The sequence below is a fragment of the Pempheris klunzingeri genome, chromosome 12 (assembly GCF_042242105.1).
Source record: "Pempheris klunzingeri isolate RE-2024b chromosome 12, fPemKlu1.hap1, whole genome shotgun sequence".
Classification (NCBI taxonomy): Eukaryota; Metazoa; Chordata; class Actinopteri; order Acropomatiformes; family Pempheridae; genus Pempheris; species Pempheris klunzingeri.
Genome location: NC_092023.1, coordinates 25,806,002 through 25,821,208, shown reverse-complemented (window position 1 = coordinate 25,821,208; position 15,207 = coordinate 25,806,002). Strand labels below are relative to the sequence as shown.

The window sequence follows — 15,207 nt, the reverse complement described above, 5'->3', positions numbered from 1 at the left end:
GTCCATATTTGCATGAAGATAAAAACACTCAGAAGCACTGAGAACTACTTACAAGGCAATTATCTGGTAAAACTGGCATGGAAATTGCACAGTAGCTGATTCTGTCCAAAACTTCTGTAGACGATTAATAATTCATCCTGAAGAGGGATTGATGAGCTTAGAAGTTACAGTACTTCCTCTATGGTCATGTGACATGAAATCACAAAAACCCATCACAAAGTAATTAAAGCATGTTTAGCTGGAAATCTGTTTATTGGTTGTGTTTCGTTGAAGCAAACATGTTTGACCATCTGTCAGATCCTTCCTGGACTGGTTGGGATGTTTTTTGCTGCTTTTTTTCAGTCTCTCGTCTTTTCCACCGGAAAAACAATGTCTGAGATTCAAGCACACAAAGCTTGAGAACAGATCTGAGACAGAGCTGAAAAGATTGTGTTGAGACTCCGAATGGAGTTTTCTAAATCTTTGCAAGACGTGTTCAGAAATTCACATTTTAATCTTTTATGCAGATATTACATTGCAAGCATTATGCACCAAACTGTTTACACAATCAACTCTTTGAAAGTTCAAAATTTCACTTTTCAAACTACAGTTTAAACCAAAAAGCTTGTTTTCAATCTTTCAAAATTTCTCTTCTAATTTTATGAATATAAAAGGCCAGTATGATACATAATCTGACATGTTCTATTGAGCAAAGGATTTTTCATGTTATTTTGGAGATATCAAACTGCATGTCTTCCTCAATAAAATGTGGCTGTCAAGTAAGCTTCTAGTCCATCACCATCCATCCCCTGAGGTGTATTTCAGCCTTTGGTACAACATCAAAAAGAACGTTACGAAAAAAGCCACTTTGTATAGGTTTAGCACTCCAGGCAATAAAGGATCATTGAAAAAATACATTGTTTAGGTTTCACACAGTATGTGCAGTATGTGCTTGCATCTGTACAACATCTTTACAAAACTTGCGTCATATACAGTATATGTAATATATGTTTTCTTTTATCTTGCTCATCCTTTGACACACATTAGTCATCCAGACATCCATGTTCATGCATACATGCACACTCACAGTAGCTTTCATAACTGGGTTTCTTTGTGCCATTTTTCTGTTCTGTGTTGCAGTTGCCAATTAAACCCTGTTTCCTTTCTGCTTTTCTATTCAAAGGCTCCACCATGAATATCAGCTCTAACTCCAGATGAAAGGCCCTTTATCAGTGAATTATTAACTAACTTTCATCGTGTCTGAAGGAAAGATAAAAAGTGATCCTTTCCAATACAATTTTCATAAATGTACAGCAGGGTCAGATACAGTGTCTGACTTGAACAAAGTCTCACTGTACTCCGAGACTTTTGTGTATGTCTGTCCAATGCATCTGACAGGGCCTCACAGAAACCAACAATGATTCTTAAACCACATAAACATCTTAGTATAATTTAGGATCATGCATAATCCTGACTATGTTAATTGAGCTTCAATTTATTGAGCCTTTTGGACCGGCACTTACAGCTGATCGCTCAATTTTTCTACACTTCCTCTTAGCTGTGCGACTACGCTCTGCGCCTATCCAACTGCAGCATCTCAGAGGAGGCCGTCCCCATCGCAGCCAGGAAACATGTGGTGGCCACGTGGGTACAGAGCAAGAGGCTCTTGCAACAGCAGATTGGTTTAAAAATGGACACTAAAGATGAGGTACCATTCTTCGTGTGAAAGAATTGTGTCAGAGTGAAGGGGAAATGAATTTAGTAAAATGTTTTGTAATTTGTAATATATAATATAGAATGTTTTCCAAAATATGATTTAACGTGGTTTACAAATTTCTCCGTATCACATCTTTTATGGGTCATATGTTAGCACCACCACTCTTTCCATGATTTCGATTTTCCTTAACCGGCCACAAGAGAACAATGTCTCTTGGACATTGAATCTGATGCTATTTTAAGTTGTAGCCATGCCAACGTAATGATTTTGCTGGGGTTTTAAGAGCAGAGCAGTGTGAAGTAAAAACAAACTACAATGTCGGGCAAGACTGAGGACATTTTGTCTATGTGGTCATGTCGGTGGAGAGGGCAGACTCAGGGCAGATTCAGATTCAAAGTTCGGAGCAAGGCAACAAAAAACTTAGTTAACACATATGTTAAAGCTAGGCTGCAATGGCTGCAACTTAATCCTTTCGGGCAATTGTGCCCGATCAAAGTACGTCCATTATACAGTAAATACTTGTTTTTTACTCTGACAGGCTCAGATTATTCAAAATGTCATGACAATATTACAGAAAGGATCCCATCAGAGGTAGACTGAAACATCCTTTATGTTTTCCAGAAACAGCCACCAGACTCCATTGACAAAAACAGTCATTTTACCTTGCAGAACACAGAACTTGCTGGTCTACTGCTGCTGTGATCAGTTATTTTGTTTACTAGGACCTAGTTCAGATCCAACACACAATAATAGTTTATAGTTTTCAACACACTACAACAAACCATTTACACTTGCAATCTCCTAGAGGTGATTAACAAAACTAAACTGAACATATATACAGAATTGTACAGAATTAGACTGTGTATCTTACCTTTCATTTACATCAAGCCACACCACAGATTTGCACCGATTTTCCCACCTTCCACTCACACTCCTCACAGCTGCTTCTTCTGTTCTTTCTGCTTCTGTGTACCTCTGTATGTACATGTCCACAGTGAATAAGTCGATGACACAGAAACTAGTTTCCCTAGAGATGTAAAGGTCACTTCATTTTATTCAACTTGATAACTGAGAACAAGTTTGATAATGTTGTTGGAGACATTATCAATCACTATCACTATCAATCACTAACAAGTGAAATCCGAACTCAGTACCCACCGCGTGTTTAATGCTTCACAAACCAGGATTTTTATGCAAGAAAAACAGAGATAGATAAAAGTTAGGAGAATGATTTTAAAGTTGTGATTACTGCATTTGCAGTTTTAGAGCACAGGTTACAAAAGTGCATTAAAACAATGGAGAAAAACTAAAAAAAGAAAAGGTTTGAACAGCAAAAAACAACAAAAATGCTTCAGTATTACAAACCCTGTGATGCAACTACGATGATATTTTTATACTCTATGTAGTTATTCGCTTTTTTCATTCAGAGGGGCTGGTATCCTCTATGTATGCAACACCTTGCACTACAAAACATGTGAAATGTAAAGGACGTGAAAGCTTGCTGAGACAACAGTATAGTTGATTGTCATAACATTAACATGTCACATTCATAATGTATCCGGCGTTATGGTCTCCTCACAGTTCTTTTATAATGTGCTTATAGCATTGTAGGCTTATAAAGCCTGACATGTTTATTAATCCCCTCTATGTGGTAGGTGTTACTTCCCCCATATCAATATTACAGCATTGTACCCGCTGGACTGTGATCATCTCCAGATGTCATATTTCCTGATTGTACCGCTTTACAGTGGGATACAAATGTGGGGAAAGCACTTATACAATTTGTCAGTTAAACAGACTTGATTAGTCACCATAATCCTACAAGCATTTGTCAGCCAAGAATTTCCTGCCCTACATTAGTCCCTTCAGCCTGATTTGCTTTGAATCACAGCTAAATGAGGTTTGTTTTTTACCATGCTAATTGAGAAATGCAGTGTTAACATAAATGGGGTTTATGTCTTATCTTAATAAATCATTCATCAACTCATTTTCTACACAATAGGAAGTCATACATTATCAACAAGGTCATCTCTGTGATATTTGGGACGCGTACAATGTGATAATCATACCGCAAGCCTGTGTATAATTTATAAGCAAATGGCAATATATATGTATGTGTCTTTTCTATAATTAAATGTCTGATATGCTCAGTATGTGTTGTTCTCTTCCCCATTTGCAGTGTGACAATGAGGAAGTGTCTGCGATGACACGTGTGCTGGTTGGAGTGGAGATGCTCCAGTGCAATAGGAACCCGAGGCATATGGAGTTCTCTGTTCCTAGCCTCTCCACAGTACGTACGTCTCTGTTCATGTTTTCGTACAGTAGCTGATGCCCAGATGGTAATAACAGATGCCAGTATGACCCGTGAGCCTTCAGAGCCTCTCTGCCACCTTATCATGTGTCAATATCTTCAAGTTGTGTAGCTGCCTTGATCAGCATGCGGATTTAGGTTATCTGAGATTTCTTTGACGTGAGGTTTTTGCTGTGGAGAATCACTTTCTCTGTCACTGAAGGCCCGTTGGCCTTTTTCAACACTTTTATCTTCTTTCATCTTTCATCCTCCGTCTCTCCTTGGCTCTCTTTACTCCTCGTTCCTTTCTTCACATATTTATTCACTCCTTCCTCTCCTACATCCTCTGCCCATCCTCTCCTCTTTTAAATTCTGCTTTTCCCATTTTCCATCACTCCCTAATCCACTTTTCCTTGACCTTCTTTCTCTGTTTCCCTTTCACTTTGCCACCTCTGCTTAATCCCTTTTTTGTCTAACCTTTCTTTCATTTTCTGCATCCATTCACTCTACTCATCACGTTGTTACCTTCCTTTCTATCCCTGATTATGTCCTACTTTTGTTTTACATCTTTATTCTGTGCTGTTCCTTTTTTCCTATGCTTGGCTTTGTGTTTTTCTCTCTACCGTTCTGCTTAACGCCTCCTCATTTTTCCTCACCAATCCTTTCTTCAATCCTGTCCATTCCATCACTCTCTTTATCCCTGTCCCCCTTTCATTCACTCAATTTTCTCTCTTTCCCTGCTTGCATTACTTAAGCGACCCCCTCCCTTCCACCATCACCATGGGTTTTTTCTCCCTTGTTTTCATTCCCTCCCTGCTTGCTTGTCTCCCCTCTTTTCCTACACCCGCCTTTCCTCCTTTTCTTTTCCCTCACCACCTCTCATTTCCCTCCCCTTCCCTCTTCTCTCTCCTCACCTAAAGCTGGTGAGCATGGCGTCTGAATGCAGCTGGACTGATGCTGTGGTGGAGTTGCAGGTGTGGTGCCAGCTGGCTGCCTTCTGCCACCATGCCAAAGACCACCACTTGGTGTTGTGCTGTACCAAGAGCGCTCTGCAGCTGGAAGAAGCAGCAGCAAAGAGCCTCAACACTATGCCCTGTGTTTTGTAAGTGTGTGTGACTGATTAAAATGTATTTAAACGATGAGATAATCTTAGACATATCTGTGTAGATCCTTAATTCTTAAAGATGGACAAAAGAAACAGCACATGATATAAATGTGTGTGCTCCATTATGGAAAGCACCATACGTAGGTGGTTGGAGTGTTTGAGATTTTCGCCTCCAAAGCTCTCTGAGGTGCAGATGACATCTTGTGCATATTCAGGAGTGTTGCAGTTGATCTAAATGAGACATTGCTTTCCATTTTTGCTTGTGATTGCAAATTTTCAGATTTTTTTGTGTTATGCCAGTTTTACATTTTTCCTGATCGATTGACATTGAACGTAATCATTGAAGCAATACATTTCTTCACGTCCTTAGGTATGGCCTGTCTGCGGTGAAAGAGATGCTGAGCAGTGCCGCTTGTTTGAGGGGTTTGAGTTTAGTCCATGAGTCCAGTGGAGATCGACACACTTACAGAGAGGCTATGAAGGTTCTTCTGTCCAGTGTCAGGTGCAATATACAGTCACACTATGACAATATGGCTGATTTCTTGGGCAGTTACAAACTATTCTTAAAGATATTCTCTTTATCTGGTCTCTGGTTTTCCATTTCTCTTGTCCATAGCTATGCAGAAAAGGCAGAGAATCCAGCGTTGTGTGTTGCAGCTGCCAGGCATTACTGGAACACTTGTCTTCCCCTGACACAGATGCCCGAGGAAAGATGGTACCTCCAAGAGCCCCTGAAGAAGATTCTGCTTGCTTTGGGTCACACCAACACTAAACATGCGAATGTATGCAATCTTCTTCATCAAATTCACATCATTCACTTCAATCTATATTTCCATCCATTGTTCTTGTTGATGTTGTTGTCATGTGTAAGCAGGAGCCAGAAGTTGTTTTTTTTAGGATAATAAGTCAGCTCCAAGTAAGATTTACATCAAATGTCCTCTAAGTTTTAATGTGAGCAACACCATAACCACATCCTATGATGGCATGTCTATGAAGCTTAGACCCTCCCATGTCTCCAAATGGCCAACATAACAGACAACAGACAATGCATTGTAGATATAGTGAAAGTGACAATATACAGCAACATACAAAATGACCCTCCAGATAAACATCAAACAATGATTAACAAAGACAAACATTACAGAAATTACAAAATGTATGCACGATATTTAAGTGTAAGTGCATGTAAATATTTGAGATATTTCAAATGAAGGGTACAACATGTATGGCAGCATTAATTCATTGTACAGATACTAAATGTTTCCTTCACTGAATCTGTTATTGAACCACTGGCTTAAGTATTGGATAACACACAATTACCTTTGTGCATTTCTATGATGTTTAACAACTGAGCATTTTAGTGGTGCATCTTAACTCGTAAGCAGGAGCAGAAAACAGCAAAGCAACAAGAGAAACCACAGAAACAGAGAGTCTGGCCCTCTGTTATGGGAAATGTCAGCTACAGAAAGCAAATGACGTCTCATCTCTTTATCTTACCTTTGGCGGACAGTACAGAGAAAGGGCAAACAGGAAATGGGAGGGAGTCGGTGTGATATTCAGCAAAGGTCTCTTGGTGGATTTGAACTGGCAACAGTTGTGATTATGTGGCCATGTGACATGCACTGAAACATTAGGCTACCAAAGCTATTTCCTTTTTTTCCCCTACAGCCTTAGTGTGTTTACTAGTTTGTGAAATAGGTGGCACAGTTTTGAAACTTGCTCAGTTATCTTTTATTGATTATAAAATTGATGAAGCATTTTCTTGAGGGTGCTACAGGGGAGAAGTTGTCGGTGTGCTCAAGTGTGAAAAAACATCTCCTCCGTGCTGCCTGTGTACAGCAATCCAGCCAGGAGGATAAACATTCAACTGCAAAATAACTTCATAATTAAAGGCAGCTTGTGTGAGAATTCAGAATGATCTTCACCTTTGGTGTTCTGTTTTGTTCTGTTCTTTAACAGCGCAGCAACCCACAATAAGTAGGGAAAAAAGTGTGTCTGTCTGATACATCCCAACAGACATGATGTGAAATCTTTCTGTAAACCTAAGCCTATCCCAGTAATGCTGCAGGCTCTGTGTGTGGAAGGGGATTTACAGATAAGGGGGCAAGGTCATATACAGGACAAGGTCAGATAACAATTTATCTTTTACTGTACATCAGGGAGCTTTAAGTACCACCAGCCATCCACCACTACAACCAGCTATCCCCTATCACACTTGTAGCGACTTAAGTATCAATCTCTTCTCTTTCTATGTCAGAAACAGGGCAAAGTGAGAGGCTTGCTGACCTTGACAACACTCCCTCTTGTGAGTTCTAAACATGAAGCAACAAGTGAGTGGTTCAACTGTGAAACTTCTTTTTGAATGCATGGTAGGCTGTACCCCTTGCAAATTGCTTTGTATTCTGGTTTTGCTTTTTTATGAGTCTGATTGGTTTGCTTTGTATATATGTATGTGCCTCTGTGAGTAGTTGAAGAGGACCTAACCCTGAGAGCAGCCATTTACAGTTTGTTGCTCCAAGTTCACATTGATAAAACAGACTGGAAAAGTGCTCTGCAGCTGCTGAATGAAGCTATCAGGGACATGCCTCGCACCAGGCACCGGCTGTGAGTAAAAAAAAAAAAAAAAAACACAGTGGGAAACCTGGTTGGAATTTGTTACATGGGAACAAATCTGAAGGGCACGTGAAATGAAATCTTATTGTCCTCTGTGTTTTGCCAGACCTCTGCTCAAATACAGAATACTGGTTAAAGCACGACTGGAGGAAAGTGTGCTGATGGACATGCAGAAGTTACAAGACGAAGGAGAGCAGTGCTGTTCATTGATGTGGCACCAGGTGGCACTGTGTGCTGGCAGTATAACTCAACAGCTGAGCTGCTACCAGAAAGCCATCGCCTCACTGTTGGTAATACCTCTGGCAACACTTTTACATAATTGCTCAAACCTTATACAGCAGTAGATCCATGCAGGTTATGTCAGAATCAGAGTCATGAAGTTCATCATTTTATTTCCTGGATAGTCTTTTTACACTGAGCAAAGGCAGCATTTGTAATAAAGTCTCTATCACCATCATGTGGAGCCAGCCTGTCATTACAACTGTGTTTGCCAGTGTCGCTGTTTATGGCCTGGAGCAGAGAATGAGAGCCTCCTTGGAGCAGAGGATGAATGGCATCTGTTACACCATCCAAAGGCGTCAGTTCACCACATGCTCCAGGCCACACAAAGGACTGTTCCCATCTTTGAGAAGATGTTTGATTGGCTTTTGTGTTTGTGATGATCACTTGTGAACAGAGTGTGGAGACGAAGTGGCAGAAGGTCAGCCTTCTGCTGGAGTTTGGAGAGTGGCTGTACTGTCACAACTTCCCCAGAGCCGATGCCCAGCACCAGGTTCAGTTGGCCATAGACATCCTTCTGCAAGTGGAAACTGAGCAGGCAGAAGAAGCAGGTACAACATATAAACTCATCTTGTTCATCATGTCATGAATAACTGTGTGAATTACAAGTCAGTTTTTTGTATGGTACTGTTAAATTTAGATGAAAAGGTAACAGATTTGCTCTTGAGGCACACACATGGGGATGAAACACAGATTTCTCAGGGGTCCTTTCCCATATGAATTCAGTTTGTGTGTTAGTGGTTGCGCATGAACACGTGAGCCTTTTATTTTAGTGAATCCCTGAAGTTTTACACTGTGTTAGTCCAAAGGGATAACATCTGCTCTATATGATTCAGCAAAGGGCCATGCCACAGCTTTTTGATAGTTGCATCAGCAATGCTCTTCACTGTTTGTTCTTTAATTTCAATTGTTACCCTGTGTACATAACAAGTACATATTGTACAGAGAAAAGGGAACTGCTCAGACAAAGACACAGATTTCTCAAAGTCCCATGTGGCTACCCAAAGTGAATAGCATAGCAACTATTAAAGACTGCTGTGAGAAGTCTTTTTAGTCTCCTGCTGGGAGAGAGAAACTGAGCTCTCAAATAAGAAAAGTTAAGGTAATTATAAGAATATGTGTCTCTGTATTATTGTCTTTATTTGCCATTCTTAAAAGATGTGTTAATGATACCGTTCAATTGTACTGACAGGTTATTGTTCATATCAGTCTTGAATCCTTTTGAATTCTTTGTCACACTAAATGTTACATGTATATCTTTCCTCTAGAGGACGAGTCCAAAAAGAGGGATTTGAGCTCAGTGAAATGCGAGTCCCTGGTAGGAGTCCAGGGTTCGTTATTCACCCAAAGTTTGTCTAATCTGAAGGAGGTGCGACGCCTTGACAGCTTGGTACAAGCACACACTCTGCTCGCTGTCATGACAGACAGGACGTCACCTGAGCGCCAGCTTAACCTGCTCAGAGCCTACGGCTTTGTACTTCAAATATGGCAGGTACTGCATCTTTACATCTTTGAATTTGTTCTTTAAATGCACATTACTTCTGATGTGATGCTGTTTGAGGTGTGCTGCTTTGTCACTCCAGGTATCCATGGCGCTAGTTTGTGAGATTTCCAGTGAGACTGCAAAGAGTCCGCCACCCCAGCCTCCACCCTCTGCTGGATCCAAAAAAGGCAAAGACAAGGGCAAAGGCAAAAAAGTGAAAGATGTACGTCTTATAAGCTAAATTAGATTTAGAATTTTGTTGACTTACACAGTATATAGTAGAGTGTGTATTATACAATACTAGGTTGTTATTTTTTGGGCTTGAAGTTCTTGATTTGTTTCTTTGTTAAGTCAGCCATTGTTCACCCTTCTCTGTGTGATTAAAAAAGACAATGCTATCAAATATATTTATTATGTCCATAATGAGTTCATTTGATTCATTATGAAAATTGAGCTTCTTTGAATTTGCTGCATGATACTGCATGACTCAACAGTGAAAATATGCATATTATTTATACAATTGAATTGGGGCAGTAAATAGATTCTTGGCAGATATTTACTGAATCTAAATTATTTGTGCTTATTTTAGAATGCTGACTGCACTCCAGTAATAACAACAAAATATAAATACTGAGTCTGATCTGTTTGAACAGCCTCCTCCTGCAGAAGAAAGGCCTAAACCTGTTGTCTTAGATCAGGTTCTTCCTTCCACCCCAAAGGACTGGGCTTGCTACGTCTGTCCTGACCAGGCCAGGCAGATCTTCAGAAACAACAGTAACCCCCACTGTATCAATACTCACAGCATTACAAAGCAGGCAAGGCTAAACACCTCTCCATCACGTTTCACAGTCTTGTTTTCAACATAAAAGCAAAAGCTAGCAGAAGCACTGACTTGGTATCAATGTCACTCTAAGAAGCTGTTATGTGTTGGACAAGAGGAAGTGCTTTTATTGATATTTGTGGATCAAATTAAGATGGTGGAAATGTTTGAAACTGCACCACTCTGAATTGAATATGTGTTATAATTAATTTATGGAACTGCCACCAGACTGGGATGGAAGTGTGTCATGTGATTTGATTAATTATGAAATGGAGTAAACGGGTGACATCATGTGCCACCTCCTGTTCTGTTAGTATTGATGTGTACAGTTTTTGAATGTATTTCCATAAGAAACTGTTTTTATTTCTGTATTTTTCCCCGTGTTTGTTGATTGTAGGCTCAAACCCTGTATTATCTCAACCTGCTGGATAAAGAGCTTCACTCACTCGTACTCGACCACCTGACCCTGCCCATACTGCACCTGGCTGAGACCATTGCTCATGAGCTTTTAGATAGGAGGAGCCTCTCCGACCTCTATCGACTTAGGTAAAAACACTGATAGATTAAAGGGGAACTGCTTTGATTTTACATGTCAAAGTTTACAGGTCTCTGGGATTAGTACTGCGTATGAGTCAAATGTTATTTAAAGCCCTTTGTGGCTCCAACGGGAAGTGTGCAAAATCCAATAAATGTCCTCAAGTGATGTCACTTGAGACGGTGTCATTTGCGGCTGCTTTATTCAAACAGTCAAAACTTAGACAAGCAAAGAAGACTAGGGAACTGATGAGCATCACCTGTGGCGCCATTTGTTGCATTCGGAAATCTTGTTGATTCTCAATAATTCAGTTTTATGTAGTGACTTTGTATGTTTCCTGTTGCTCTTTTTCACCTAAATAGAATTGTGATGGCCTGCTGCCGCTTGGATTTGGAGACACATTCACCGTATCAGGAGAATCTCCTGAATCTGAGTAGGATCCAAGAACAAGAGCAAATGAGGTATGTCCACTCAGCTATAAAGATTTACTGATTGTCCATGTTGTTTTAATGACCTGTGATACGACGTTCATGATTGCAGGTGCCACAAAGAAATTGCTTTTTCACGGGAGAAGAGAGGCCTTGACAAAGCTTATAATCAGGTCAGCATTCTTTTCCATATTCATAAAGCTTTACAAGTTGAAGAAATTACAATACAAATGAATCACTTTTAATTTACTCCAGTTTTATTACTTCTTAGATGATGATTGGCAAGCGCCCACAAGTGACTTAATTTGGTGTAGGAAATTTACTATATACTATAAATAGTTCTTTCATAATGTAACATTTGAGTGGTGCCAGATTAATATATAAGGTTTATGGCAGTCAAATTACTGGTCTCATAAACCTGGAATGAGTATTAACTCTAAAGTCACTTATGTGAGTTAACCTTTTTTATGATGATCATTAATGGTTCTAACTTTTCTTGTCCTTCTCAATGTGCAGTACTCTAGCCTGTTAATGGGAGACTTTCATATTAAAATCTACAGGCTGAATTGTAGTATATCTTGGTGATTTTTCAGAAAGTCGAGGTGGATGAAAAGGCTTCGTCTAGGAGAAAGGGTACGGCTTTGTGCACTCAAGACATCTGGCTGGACAAAGCTGAGGTTTGCCTGAGCATGGGGCTCTATGAACCAGCCAGGCAGCTCCTGGTAGAGGCCCACTTGGCAGCCATGGTGAGTTGAAAGGCTGCAGTGTCAGACTGTGACAGTAAAACAGAATCAATCAATCAATCTTGCTTACACTGAATTTTCAAAAACAACTTTCTTTTATTGTCTTTGCATACCAGACTGAACCCTTCTGCTATGCTGACAAATATTTTCTAAAGTTAGCCTACAAGTGACACCGATAACCTAATAGCCCACTAATGGCTCACTTAATTTACTGCAGTTCTGCTAATTTTCTATTACAACTAACTGTCTCTTTGTTTTGATTGTTCAGGAGCTCGGAGACCAGAAAGCAACAGCCAGAAGTTTGCTCACTCTGGCCATTCTAGCTTGTGAAGAGCAGAATTACATCCAGGCTCTGATCTTGCTGGATAAAGCTCAAGCCCTGGGTGGAGATGAGGAGTTCTGGTACCAGCTCACCCTCACCAAGGTCAGAGCTGTTGTAAGCCAGAGAGACCAAGATGCACACACCAAGGTATTGAATCACCACCTTCTAACTCTTACGCCTCTAAGTTCAATTACTTTACTTTTATGGTGAATACTTCTGCTAACATGCCTTTGTTTCTTTCACAGGCTGATCAGATAATAAAACAAGGCTGTGGGGCTCTAAAGCTGGTCATGAAGCAGCGGGTAAACCGAGTTCCAGAGCTGACATTCTTGATCGCCTCTTTAGAGATGAGGTAACCCCGAACGTCTGTGGTCAAACCTACTGAATGTGTAATTTTTCCTAGATAACAGAAAATTGCTTTTAGTGTCTTTGATCAAGATTTTTATATATTTTCTATATTTACCTTTTGAAACAAAGTGACTGACGAGAAGGACTGGTTTTCCTGTCCAGTGCCACACAATTACCACATAAACCAAAGACCCTGTTTAATACTTTCACTTAAAGGCTGCACTATGAACTCTTATATAGGCATTTTAATGGTTCCAATGTCTTCCCTAAGCTTACATGCATCAACTTTAACTATTATTTTTCCACCATTCGGGGGATATCTACAAAGAGTTTGAACCATTTTGAGGCACTAAATAGTCCAACTTTGTGACCCTGGTGATAATTGGCTACAAGCTTAGTAAATATCCCTCTTGTGTCTTATTGTATCATGAATAGACTTAAATCCACATTTGACTCAGACAAAAGTCTACTGGCAAAAACATCAGCGTTAACAAACAAAGCTACTTTCAGCATGTAACCATAACGCATTTGAAACATCCACTAACTATCATATTTTAAATATTTAGCTGAATAAATTGTGACATCAATGGGCATCCTCGTAATCTTGATCTAATTGAACATTTTGTGTTGTGTTCCAGAGGTGCCATTGAATGTATACATGCCCTCGGTGGTGGTGAGCCTGAAGAGACACTCAGCACCGAGGTTATCCAGAGGCTAACGGCTGCCTGTGACACACTCAGAGCGTGTGCCCGCAGTTTCAATAAACTCAGCTACAGAGAACACACAGCAGAGACTCATGTAGAGTACGCACATGGTCTGAGGTAAGCCAGAGGCACTCCAGATCTAAATGCTAGTGTAATTACAAATGGAAAGTTGTGTAAACCATATTGTATACAAATACAATGTTTAGTCTACTTTGTGCATGCAGGTTGTGTTTGACAGTTAAATCTTGAAAGTCAGCACACAGAAGTTTAACTTAAGAGTTATTTCATACTGCTATTGCAGCCTTGCCACACTCATATACAATGCTGATCCTGAGCCTCTTTTTTAATGCAAGTGTTCCAAGTTGGATTCACTAAACTGGACAAACGTGAAAAAAATCACTTGTTTTGACAATGGGCAAACGATAAGAGAACACATGTAGCAGTTTCCGTGGTCATATAACACAGCTGTCAGTGGCGTACCATTAGAGCAGCTGTTGTGAGACAGAGGAGAAAGAGAATGGTCTGTCATGAAGGTAGATGCTTAAACAAACCTCTGTCTAAAGCAAAGTTGTCCATGACTAATATGAGGTGGTTAGAGGGATGTGACAGACACCTTGACAAAAGAATACATCAGCCTACAGTAGGTGACGTTACACTGTCAGTGCAACAGAGGATGAAACTGGACGGAAGACCATGCAGGAGCTGTCACAGTAGAATAGTCAACAGCTACTGAACTCTATATTCCTCTGTGCTAAAATATGCAGATAAAATCTAACAAGTTCTCAGTAAATTGATAAGCCATAAGGATGATGATATGGTGAACAGAATATTCATTTTACTGTTTAAGTGTGTCTTAGTTATGATGCCTAAATTATTTTACTTAAAGTATTCATCATATTTAATCCACATTATGGTGATATGATTTCAGGTCAAATGAGGATTTCTTTCCCCCGCAGAGAAAGACTATCTGATTGTAACTAGTATGACAACTCTGACCGCTCATGAATTTTATTTGTAAAATTCAAATTACAAGACAGTTAGTGAATAGCACAAATCATCTGTTTGTACAAATGGATAAGGCCCAGTAGATAAGAGAGCAGTGGGCATAAGGCCCAGTACTCTATTAGACTGGAGCACATTTGTTGTGTCATCCCTACAACCATGCATGATTTTCCTCTGTCTTTGTCCACCTATAACAACACTGCTCTACAGAACCCTAGCCGCCCACACTACTTCTGCAGAGGACAAACAGCGCTTCCTGCTTGATGGCCTCTCCCAAATGCAGCTTGCTGTCACAGAGCAGGAACATGTTGTGCTGAATGCTCAGAGGCTGCTCCCCTCACAGGAGGAGGTAAACAAAGTGCCTGTGTGTTGCTTTAAGATTATCTTTCATTATGATAATGCCCTCTCAAGATCTTGGGAGGCATTTTATCTCTTCATACTCTGAAACATTCTGGCTTCTATTATTCACACTTTTAACCAGTCACAGCCACTCTCCTTCACTTTCTTGATCAGCAGACAACGTGGCTGAAAATAAACACCCAAAATTACTTACTGGGCGGAGGAGAAGGTTTTACAATAATAGTAATTAAAAAAAAAAAGTGCATTTGGCTGTTATGCTCGAGCTCAGAAGCTGTGTTCTGGCTAAAATTGGTGGCCCATTAAGGACACGTGCATGAGGACAAAATGTTTGATTTGGATGTATCTGAGCATGTTTTTTCAGTGTTGAGAGATGAAAGGGATTTCCTGTGAAATGCTCTCTTTATGGCTAAATGACAGAAAGACACGTTTTGTTTGTGCTATCCACATTCACATTTCCTGAAGTGTCCAACTGACCGAAT

General features: G+C 40.1%; 1 protein-coding gene across 1 annotated transcript in view; it reads left to right on the top strand.

Moving 5' to 3' along the window:
- The window catches only part of LOC139211339 (cilia- and flagella-associated protein 46), a 51,177-nt gene that overhangs the window by 16,220 nt on the left and 19,750 nt on the right, over positions 1-15,207 (top strand). Inside the window, 21 exon segments of the mRNA XM_070841630.1 lie at positions 1,538-1,687; positions 3,876-3,986; positions 4,907-5,088; positions 5,462-5,593; positions 5,708-5,873; positions 7,349-7,421; positions 7,560-7,695; positions 7,811-7,990; positions 8,133-8,145; positions 8,402-8,534; positions 9,252-9,475; positions 9,567-9,689; positions 10,120-10,281; positions 10,684-10,832; positions 11,184-11,282; positions 11,362-11,422; positions 11,843-11,995; positions 12,261-12,461; positions 12,560-12,666; positions 13,301-13,483; positions 14,579-14,717. Of these exon segments, the coding sequence (XP_070697731.1) occupies positions 1,538-1,687; positions 3,876-3,986; positions 4,907-5,088; positions 5,462-5,593; positions 5,708-5,873; positions 7,349-7,421; positions 7,560-7,695; positions 7,811-7,990; positions 8,133-8,145; positions 8,402-8,534; positions 9,252-9,475; positions 9,567-9,689; positions 10,120-10,281; positions 10,684-10,832; positions 11,184-11,282; positions 11,362-11,422; positions 11,843-11,995; positions 12,261-12,461; positions 12,560-12,666; positions 13,301-13,483; positions 14,579-14,717 (2,877 nt within the window).